This window comes from Bombyx mori, chromosome 10 (genome assembly GCF_030269925.1).
Source record: "Bombyx mori chromosome 10, ASM3026992v2".
Taxonomy (NCBI): Eukaryota; Metazoa; Arthropoda; class Insecta; order Lepidoptera; family Bombycidae; genus Bombyx; species Bombyx mori.
The window spans coordinates 5205610-5217524 of NC_085116.1; the positions used below are offsets into that span (position 1 = coordinate 5205610).

At 36.3% G+C, this 11915-nt stretch overlaps 1 protein-coding gene across 1 annotated transcript; it reads right to left on the reverse strand.

The window, feature by feature from the left end:
* Positions 1–2872: 2872 nt before the first annotated feature.
* On the reverse strand, positions 2873–7347 carry Or-54 (olfactory receptor 54). Its single transcript, NM_001173145.1, is given in 4 exon segments — positions 2873–3516; positions 5524–5735; positions 6420–6588; positions 7209–7347. Coding segments are annotated over 4 exon segments (1164 nt in total).
* Positions 7348–11915: the final 4568 nt, after the last annotated feature.

Below are 11915 nucleotides of genomic sequence, written 5' to 3' on the forward strand. Positions count from 1 at the left end.
CATCGTCAATGGCAGATACATTTTATTCAGTGGATAATGGAGCTGAGGGCTGTATAATTACCTACGTTTAATCTTACCCCTATATTTATTTATGTTTTATAATGCAAGCGCCTCAGTAAAACGAAAAATGGTGCGCGTGCAACTTGGGGCACTTGAAAGAAGTGAAACTTCTTTTACGATGTGTAGTATGGTGGTTTTCTTCATTTTTCATACTTAAATCTAATTTCTCTTGTAATAGGTATTGTTGTGTATAAGGGAAACGACCTCTTCATCATTTATATATATTTTAAATTGTAAATAGAAAGACAAATATTTTTTTAATCCTGCAATAAAAATAAAATATAAGATAGTTAATATGTTACTGCCATCCACAGTAGCAATGAGAATTTAATAACATTTAATAACAAGCCATCTAGTGGCCGACGCCCGTAAACGGAATGTTTATAAGGGAAACGACCTAGCTCGCTTTCTCCCTCTCTCCAAGGTCGAGTACTTTGCAAGACGCTCTGTCTATTTTCTCACTCTCGCTCATCCTAAATCGTATATTTTCCCTCTAGCCGTAACGAATCTGTCACGAATTGAATTTTACTCTCAAAGTGTCTAAAGAAGTTTCACTTCAAAAAAGAGACAAGTTCGGGAAAGTGTCCTAAAATTAGTGACTCATTTATATATAAAATTAGTGACTTATTGAAGTGAAACTTCTTTATCGGCGTTGGAAAAAAATTTACCGTCACATTTTTCGGTTACGCGTCACATTTTTCCGTTACGCGCCATCTTTTTCTTGCCCCTACCACGGTTGGTTCAGACGAAGAGTACTTTCACTTTCTCCAACGGAGTAGGGATAGCATTAATGTTTCACTTCTTACGTGTGTACACTAGTACACGCACACATTTTTTTATATATGAATATGCTCGAATAAAATTTGAGAATATACAGAGAGGAAAAAGGATAACTTCATGTTTCAGTGCTTGAGTCAAATAGTTTTGGAATGGGCTCCTGATCCAATAAAGAAATAAATAATCCAAATAATTATGTATATTTTCCTATCAATCGTAAGGGTGGAATTTGAAAAAATAAAGCGTTTAGAAAAGCGCTTAAATTTTCTCGCTTAACTCTTGTTTAATCTGATGTAATCTGATAAGTACCTATAATAATTCTAGAATTAGATCCACCCGTTTTAGCATTTATATCTGTTAAAAAGAAATAAAAAACACGCAAATGTTAAAGGCGGTATATACTCGTATAATGTAACCCATATGAAAGATATCCTTTTGGATCTAACAAGGTCGAAATATATCCGTTCTATTTATAATACAAAAAAAAACAACTTTAGTACATGATAGAATTTTACCACGGATTAGCAAACGCACATAATATGAGGCTTAGAAATAGTGTCCGACAAAATTTTGCAATATAGCTAAACACGCAACTGCAAACAAGGTATTGGGAAATTCGGTTGAAGTACATTATTTAATTTCAATGGTAATAAGTGCAATGATATATGTCACAACGATGACACGACTGGTCAGTTAACTGGTTAGCTGGTCGCCCAACGATGCTATGACTCTCTGGTGAAAAGAGGGCGTCCTAAAAAGACTTTGATGAACTATATGAAAGAGGACATGCAAGAGAAGGATATGAGTGTAGTAAGAAAAAGAAGAAATGCTGCACCGAACCCACATATTTCTCGAAAACGATCACAAGACTGGTCAGCCATGGATCAGGGAAATATTCAAAAATTCGCATGGTAAAAACAATGATAGAAAGCTGCTTGTGAAGCTAAAGCTTTTAAAAGCTTTCGTGGAAGATGTAAAAGAGTGTGCTCTCGAGAATTTTAGTAGCCTTCTCTGATGTCGTTTTTGTTAAAGTTATAACGGAGTAGTGAAGAATAAATTTTAATACATGTAGAAATAGTTTTAATCTATCTAAATCTGGGATTTTAAAGTTCAATGATTTTAGGAGGGATAGAGAGGGAAATATTATGTTTCAATCTCAAAAAGCAAGCTTTATTTAGCATTTGGGTGACACATGCGAAGATAAAATTAATAAAAAATATGATTAACTAAAATGATTTAAAACAGCCTCCGACTAGATTTACTAGATATTATTTTTATGACTCGCAAAATAATAAGTTAAGGTCCCCGCCATATTTCTTCGAGCTAAATGTACGGTACAATAACGGTACAATGGCGACAAACTATCGTGGGCCGTAAATCGATTCATTGCGTTTAATTTCTGTACACTTAGATTTGTATTTTTACTGCTGGAGCGTGTGAGCCCTCAATCGCCGATACCACCATCCCAAATATTCCTTCCGCGAAGTTAATTTACATTCAAGGAGGGTATTCCAATGCAAAGAAATTTGCCTGTCTCAGAGTCAAAATTAAAATCGCTGACTACAGTGGGCTTCATTTCAGGTGGCCTGAGAAATACACATCATATGATTCTAATATGTAGCATCTTTCGTTTTAGTAATAGTAATATAGACTACAAGGACACGAAGGAATAGTTTAGTTGCTAAAGACTTGTTCTGGTCGTGCTAGTAATATTTTGTAATGCTGAGCTTGTATCGCGAAAAGGTTATATTTAGTAGGATTAGTTGAAGCCAACTAACTTTAAAATATGCTCGTTCTGTATAAAGAATGACGAAAAATAGCTGTTATAAACGCAACACAACAAAATTACCCACATCAAACAATCTTAATACATTTTTACTACAAAAATAAATCGTTTAAAAATAACGTTTAAAAAGCCATATTTTAATTGTAATCTACATTTTAATTCGTGTATTTCTAACAATATAATCTGCTATACTTCTGCTAAAACTAAAAGTCACAACAAATTACATCATAATAATAAACATCTGACATTTTAAAATTTAACTACAGTTACAAATTTATACATGGCCTGCAGAGTTGTGGCAAAGGTGTTCATGTTCACAGGTACTATGTCAGCTGCCAACAATTCGACCGGCCTTTGAGCCTGATGGAGCATCACATAAATCATCTTCATTTCCCTCAAAGCGAAATTCTCCCATCCACAGCAATAAATCGCTGTTTCAAATGCTTCAGACGCATTGACTAGTTTCTGGCACAGAAAGCAGTAAAGGAAGAATAACATAAAACAAAAAACGAATATCGGAATGAATTTAAACCATTCGAGAATGGGTAAATACAATATTAAAAGAATAGTTAGTGCGTTTGAACCGAAATTGACCCCCAGTGGAACGCTGTACAATGATTTGTAATTGTCTACAACTGATAAAGTCAAAGAATGGCGTTTGACTAAAATTGGCAACGTTTCTTTCACATATGCCTGATGTTCTTCTAAATTCTCATAATTATTTAGAGCCATTATCTCGTCGGCCAAAATCTGAAACATCACGGCCGTGTGTGCTATAAAACACAGAAGTAGAGCTTGAAAGTTTAAGACAACCGTCATTATTGAGAATTCTTGCATGCAGAGAATAGTCAAGCATAGTTCTCGATTTGGGGAGACGGTCAATGGTTCCATTCCTGAAATAATAAAAGTTTTACATTTTTATTAATTTAGTTTCATGCTCCAGACCATACCTGGACAGATTATACCTGGAACTAGACCAGGAAAACGCTAAGAAAAAGATGAAAATGTTTATGGACCAAACTACTTTATTAAAGATATATAATACAAATACGAATTAAATATCTAAGCCATTCTCTATCAGTCGTCCAAGGGTTGGTGTAGTAGAGAGTACATTGCTTCTTGAGAAAATTATTTAACACTAACACCATACATATAAAAATCATCAAGTTATTGAGAATCATAACTTATTTTGAATAGTGCAGATTCTTCTATTGTAAGTACCCCAAATTAATTGTTAAATGTGTTTGTTATTAGAGCCTCCCTAATACCACATATTTAGCCTACTGATAATTTCCAACCTGTGGGTTGTGAGCTCATTCACCTATCTAAAGAATAAAGAAGTAATTAATCAAAGGACGTTAAAAAATTTAAATACCCGATTTCTTTTATGAAAAATGTACAGACTATAAAATTAAAATCCGATATTTATAAACATCACAAAGTAGCTCTCCACGATATGCCAAGATACTTTTTTAGCCCCTGTAATGGCAGACCCTGGACGTCAGCAATGATAGAAACTGTTAACCGTTTAATATTGTCCACAAGTCTCGTTTGAAGGAGGACATGTCATAGCGCTCAGCTCGTACACTAAGCTTTTTAGGACATATCATGCGATCTCTAAGGCATAGTCTGGAAAAGGTTCTCATTCTTGGTCAATCAGACAAGTGGAGCGGAAACGAGTCAAAATTAGGGCACCACCAAGATGATCGGGCACTATGAGGAGGACAGTTAGGGGCAGCATCCAATTCTTACATACAGAAATTACATGCAGAAATACGTGTGATCCTTAGTAATGACGGAACGACGAAGAAGAATTTATAAACAAAGATTAACACAACACTCGTGGTTTTAATAAGCTTAAATTTCTTGAAAAATCATAGGTGGATATAGGAATAGGCATACAACGAGTTTTACTGTATTTTATTATCATCAAGGCTGTCTTTTTTTTGTCGATAATAAGTCACCCTGTACGAATAAAGGTACTGTTTTGAATTTAGATGTTTGGGACTGGAAAAAGGATAAGTTTTAGGACTCACTCTGTATTTCGTTGATGCACTATTATATTTTCTCACTGGCGAGAGTTATATGTGCTGATTGATCAACAAATCACTCTTTTATTGTTTTTGCACCGGCACCATGTTTTAGTTTTTTTTACACACTTCGCGCCATTTTCATACGCGCGTAGTTTTTCTTGAGGTGTCAACAGATGGCGTGGATAGGGGATTGAGGAGGGAATAAGGAAAAGGAAGTCCCAACAGGTACTTTGATCATATTCCACAACAGTAAATAATGATTACATTACACACTTGACCCGTGAGACGGGCGTCTAAATATCTCGTTAACAGTTACGTCACAATCATCGCATAATAGTTTAACCAAAGATGCCACTCCAACGTAACATTAATGTTTAAGTAGTGATCGAAGTTTGAAATGTTACATAAAAGAAAATTTCGTTTTAATAATTAAAATGACTTTGTTATTTTTACTTGACACATGCCATTTCTATGAAGTTTCTAAATAAATAAAAATATTTAGCAATACGTTTGCAGCTTTTTGTTCTTTTTCCCTTATTAATGATTAATAAAAAAAATATCTCGATTTGAAAACTCTATAAAAAAAAACTTGGAAGCTTTTCTTTGTGGCGTTATCAGTGTTATATTTGGAACTCTGAATGTACAATGCTTATCTTTGTTTGTGTTTTAATTGGTTGACGGGTGAACGAGCCCAAAAAAATATAAAATAAATGCTATTCTCGAGTGTTTGAAAAGACTGTTCTCTGAATATCCATCTTTCTGACGAAGCCATCGTGACCACTCAGCATCAAGCGAGGCATACGCTCGTCTTAATAAGGCTGCAAAAAATGCTTTCTGAATCACAGCTAATATCTTTGGAGTACTTACCAACACACGGCGTCATGGCATAATTGTTCAGAACGTCAACGCGATTAGGCAAATATATAAACGAGGCATTCACATAATTAGACATATAGAACACTAGCACGATTCGTTTGATTATCTTCAAAAGTTTCTTGTGTTTGAGACGCGATTGCTCCGAGCGACGAGACAGTTCGTCGTTTACTTCGATCTTGTGGAGCACCGACTTCAGTAAGCGTCTATAAAAGTTATCAAAATGAAAACACCTAGTACCGGTATGTACCATTATCCTTGTCGTTTCTACCACATAGCCTTAAACGCTATGTCTTAAAAGATGGCCGATAATAATCAGATTAAAAGAATAACGAGTAATAAAGTTCAAATTGGCGAACTTATAAATTTGCATAAACAGTACTAACAGTCGTAGGCAGGGACCACCATCTTGCCAATTTCTGGGCGAAATAGTCATGAGTGACGATTGGAAAGATGGCATAGTCGAAACATTGAACTTCACGTCTCAGACTTATAGATTCACGGCGGCATAAGAAAATATGATACTAAATTATGTACAAACAGCCGATTTATGGTGCATCTGACACATGGTGGTAGGTATCACTGGTGGTAGGACCTCTTGGGAGTCCGCACAGGTAGGTACCACCACCCCGCCTATTTCCGCCGTGAAGCAGTAATGCGTTTCGGTTCGAAGGGTGGGGTAGTCGTTGTAACTATACTGAGACCTTAGAACTTATATCTCAAGATGGGTGGCGCATTTACGTTGTAGATGTCTATGGGCTCCAGTAACCACTTAACATCAGGTGGACTGTGAGCTCGCCCATCTAAGCAATAAAAATATTAAAAAAAAAAGTGCTGCTCACAAAAATAACCGAAATAAGATTAGGTATATATAGAAATAACATACTCACCTATTAGCAAGGAACCACCAGCTGTTATTGCCGATCAAGATCAAAAGTGAAACATTTATGAAGCTCGTGATGTAGTCTATAGCTTCGTTGGCGAATTTCCATTGGTATACTGCATTGCCGACCGCGTAGACATACACGAGTAACGACCAGTGAACTATCCAAAATGGAGCTAAAATTTTTAGTAAAAAAGTTTTTACCTTCTGGCCTACCGAGATCTTTTAGTCCCCGCTATGTTTTGGATCTTATATTCCCTGAGGATACTCCGAGGAACTACATGATAATCCCAAATTTCCTGTTACCATAATTCCCGGGGCTGTTTTCATGCTTTCATTTTAGAATTGCTGCATTTATTTATTGTCATTTCCAACTCTCATGACATTACTTTCGTGAATCCAGATTCAGAGAAAAGGGTCAGATGTATCGCAAATGTGTCCATTTTGGCAATAAGCATTAAGTCTATCTATTAGTACTGGTTGATCAAAAGCCAAAAATGTTTGGGCGTGCCATACACACACCATTTGGTACCTACTATTTCTGCTGCAAAGCAATCCAACTGTATATTTGGATCTGAAGGGCGACATTATTACAACGCAAGTGAGACTTGGACTGTATATCTAAGGTGGGCAACTTTCATGTCTATGGGATTTGGTAACTTAATATCAGATACCGTGAGAGAGACCGTGGTTTGTCTGCACATTGTAAACTTATTTGCGATGTTTAACTATCAAAAAGTATCTGAACACTTTAAGCTTCGCCTAAATATTGTTCTAATATCAATTTACAACAAACCAGAAACTCTATCACTGCGAATCGAGAACCCAGCCAAACTGGGAACAATGTTCACTATCCACAGTAGACTGTCAATGCTGACATCTTGAAATCGTCTTTTTACATTGACAAAGAACTCTTTAATCGTATTCAAGCCCATCTTTATCAAACAACTGCTCAGGGTGAAGTCAAGAACAAATTCCACAAATTAGACTTGACTGGAAGGCGTTATAATTATTCGCGGTGTGGAAAATATTTCTTGTTTTTTTTTTTTAATTATACTGTAATCATATTTAAGGTAGTTATTATGGGCATGTGAAATATTCCATGTAGCAGGTTTGCTTTACATTTTTCAAGAACGAACGTAAACACCACATAATTATTAATATTGTTATTATAATATACATAAGTTCCAAAATTTGTTAACACATTTTAATGTTATTTGAAGAAATCGAAAAATGTTTCAAAAGTTTCAACTATTTTATGTACTATAATTAGCTTTGTTATCTCGCTAATAACTAAGTTTATATTAACAAAAACCACTTTTACTGCTTAAAATATTTATTTTTATTTCATCGTACGAGTATTATTGCCAAAATATGAACGTTTCCGGCTAGGTGTTAATAATCATCGAGATTTGAATGTACTAACTAATGTACTAACTACTCTAAAACTTGCTCCGTAAAGTTGTTTTTGTATTTATATATATATATATATTTTTTTTTTTTTTTTTTTATTGCGTAGTTATGTGGACGAGCTCACAGCCCACCTGTTGTTAAGTGGTTGCTGGAACCCATAGACATCTACAACGTAAATGCGCCACACACCTTGAGATATAAGTTCTAAGGTCTCAGTATAGTTACGACGGCTGCCCCACCCTTCAAACCGAAACGCATTACTGCTTCACGGCAGAAATAGATGGGATGGTGGTACCTACCCGTGCGGACTCACAAGAGGTCCTATCACCAGTAATTACGCAAATTATAATTTTGCGAGTTTGATTTTTATTACACGATGTTATTCCTTCACCGTGGAAGTGAACAATTGTCAAGTACGTATTTCATTAGAAAAATTGGTACCCGCCTGCGAGATTCGAACACCGTTGCATCGCTATATACGAATGTACCGGACGTCTTATCCTTTAGGCCACGACGACTTCGATATGGAGCCTCTTATACAATCAAGGTACAGAGAGTTTTGTAGCTCATTTCTATCCAACACTATAAAACTCTGGAAGATGTCCCCATCTGTTGTCTCACCGCAATTACGTACTTTTTATACGAAGCTTACGATAAATTATTTATTTTTATTTTTTTCCTGATACTACTGATGTACATGGGTGACTGTATCCACTTATTGCATCAGAAGTTTTTAAAGTCGTCGTAGACCAAAGGAAAATATAACACACGTGTACTTTTTCCCCCTTCCGATTCGCTGGTAGCCTAGGGGGCTCTTCCAGCTACGCCCGGATGGGTAGATAAGCTCACGGGCGCAAGCTAAGAGAATCTGCTGGCTGAACCTTTGCTCGCCCAACTGTCCTGGTGAAACTGGAAAGGCCTCCGGGTCACCAGTAATCCTTCAATCATAAAAACAAAAAAGTATTTGCTAACACTAGCCCTAGCGAGAGCAGTGCTTCGCAGAATCTACCACCGAATCGGAATCGCGACCCGCTGAAAAGATTAGGCAAGAAACTCAGTGGGTTGGGTCTATGAAAAGCCGAAGTACTATTTGTTATAAAGCGATGCGACTATGCCGTTGTTCAAATCCCTGAGAGAGGTAAGGATTTTTCTTATCAAATGCTTTAACACATATTCATGAATTATCTCTACAATAAAGGAGTAACATCGTGTGATTAAAATCAGGCCCTCAAAATGTTTAATTCGCATAATTACTGATGGTATTACAAACCCGCATACCACCAGCCTATCAGCTCCAGCCACGTACTAGTCTTCTTCTATATCGTTCCCTCACTGCTGAGGATCGCGACCACATGTGACGTTCTTTCACTGTGTTCGATCATGGGTGTCATGGACCGCATGGTACAGACTACCACCAAGTGCTTCTCTTACTAGATCTGACCATCTGGCTGATGTTCTGGCCACGGCGCGCTTGCCTTCTATGCGGAGGAGACCGCATGATGTCTCCAAAGAAGCTCATAACACGTTCCGGCAGATGAAAGAGAGCCTTTTTTCGGATGCTCAGCATCCCTTCCAATGGACTCGTTAGTTCTCATGGCAGTCCACGGTAATCGTAGCATCCTCCGCCACACCCACATTTCAAAGGCATCGATCTCTTTGATATCGCGGCTTTTCATTCTTATTTAAACGGTGAGGCAGACATTGTACTATACATACTGTAGTGACATTGACATTCTGATATCCACGAATTTCGGAAATCATTTAATACTAGTTGTACCAACCGTGAGTTCGATCATCCATCTATACAATACAAATATACGTACTCTTTACCTTCAGTATACATTTAAAATTATTAATTATACGAATCTAGATAAATTATCATTTATTAAGTTGCAACCAAATTGAAATTTTATAAAAACAAACTTTTCTTAGCATATTACTAAATATTAATTGGTTGAAACTGGAATTAAAAAGAGCAAATTCAAGAGTAAAATATGGATTCAGCTACTCTATCGGTGCTATGACATATTCCTCTTAAAAAGAGACTTAAACAGATAGTAAGCAGAACAGTATCAGCTCGTCAGTCTTCAAGCTATGCCTTTATACTCTGTTGAGTATGTTGCGACTTTTGTGTCATGAGGCCAACGACATTATTATCTAATAGGTAAACAATCCAAACTAAAGACACTCTCTATATTACGCGATACAGATTTAGCGACTCCGTGATAATTGTACCAACAAACATTAAACACATAACAACTATGTGTATGGTGTTCTTTTGGAAACTAAACGGTAGGCAGCGGCTTGGCTCTGCCCTTGGCATTGCTGACATCCATGAGCGACGGTAACCACTCACCGTCAAGTGAACCGTATACTCGTGTGCCTATACCGCAATAAAAAATAAAAAAGTAAGGTATTCCCGGCAATTTAAATTTGATTTTAAAAAGCATAACATTAAATTATTCGTTCTCTACGCTGCCAGGATCCACCCCGATTCGAATCTGTTGTTGTCTCTTGTGGGGGAGTGCAGAAATGGCCATAAGGCATCCCCTCCTGTCCGAGCAAGAAATTGTTCCCAACGGTATTCTGACTTTTTTATGAAGCCTATGAGGCTAATTGGCTCGGGCTAGCAGATGGATATGTATATAATCTCACATCCTCCTCCTACAGCTCCTATAGCTATCACTTCTCTTATATTCTCTATATCTGCTTACATTACTAAGCTAAAGATCGAATATAATCTTGAATATCCTATTTTACTATTTGGTAGGGCTTAAAGTAGTAAATCAATCAGCATCTATTAGTTGTAGGCATATGGCGAGCCCCGCAACTGAGGGTACCATGTTCGTGCCAATTTCTGTCGCAAAGTAATGGTGCATTCCGGCTTTAAAGATAGGGCTGTAAGTTAGCGGTAAAAGCACATTACTGATAAGAACCTAAATTGATATCATTTCCGTTTAAATTTGAATTGGGATTCAACTAACGTTGGTAAATATTCACACTGTTTCAGATACAGGCACTCTTTACAGATCATCTGTATTATACTTCTTATCTTGTTAGCAGTAATGCGTTTCGGTTCGAAGGGTGGGGTAGCCGTTGTAACTGTACTGAGACCTTAGAACTTATATCTCGGGGTGGGTGGCTCATTTACATAGTAGATGTCTATGGGCTCCAGTAACCATTTAATACCAGGTGGGCTGTGAGCTCGTCCATCCATCAAAGCAATAAAAAAAAAAAAAAAAATACAGAGCAGTTTTATACAGCTGTTGAGCATTACCTTAGATTCTTGAAATCTGTACATTATCCTTAAAAAACTTTTTCATAATTTCGTGCTAAAGCTATAAATAATTTAGTATAGAAAATTGTACATTATCATAAAAATAATACGTCTAGTTTAATAACACAGATCGTCACCTTTCATTAGCCACACCTTCGTAGAATTATAGCTTAAAAACGTGAGGCGTACAATTTATGTGACACCCTTAGTGTACCTTGTCATTAACAGAAATATCCTACTAATTAGGCTCCTTCACACAACCTTTAATTCGGCAGCTTCCTGATTTTAGTCATAAGATACTATAGTACCATATAGTACCATATTCTCAAAATTATTACGTAATCCTTTAAGAATAACAAATCGTAGAGTTATGTTTAAGATAACGATTCAATTCAAATTAATAATCCTTAGTTAAGCTAGATTTAAATAACAATTAAAACTACTTTCACGGTTTAAACATAAGCTTTTTATTGCCATTATATTATTTCCAGCCTTTCGAATACAGTTTTTCTGGTCACGGACGACTAAGGTGCTATGATTGACACTGACATTCGAATATTGTGCTAATTACTGCCTATTTTTCTATAGGCCTACTATAAAAATATTTCTAGATTTTTACATTTCATTTCACACATAAATAACTAATAGTATCTTTAGGTATGACAGTTTGTTTAACTTGTGTGTTCATTTCACGGTAAGCATATTACATATATCGTCTTTTCGCATTAAAAGTGTACAATTTCCAAAAATATTCGAAATTGAGCTAATCATTTGGTATCAGTATTTTTCACATAAATACTGTCAAAAGAGCGT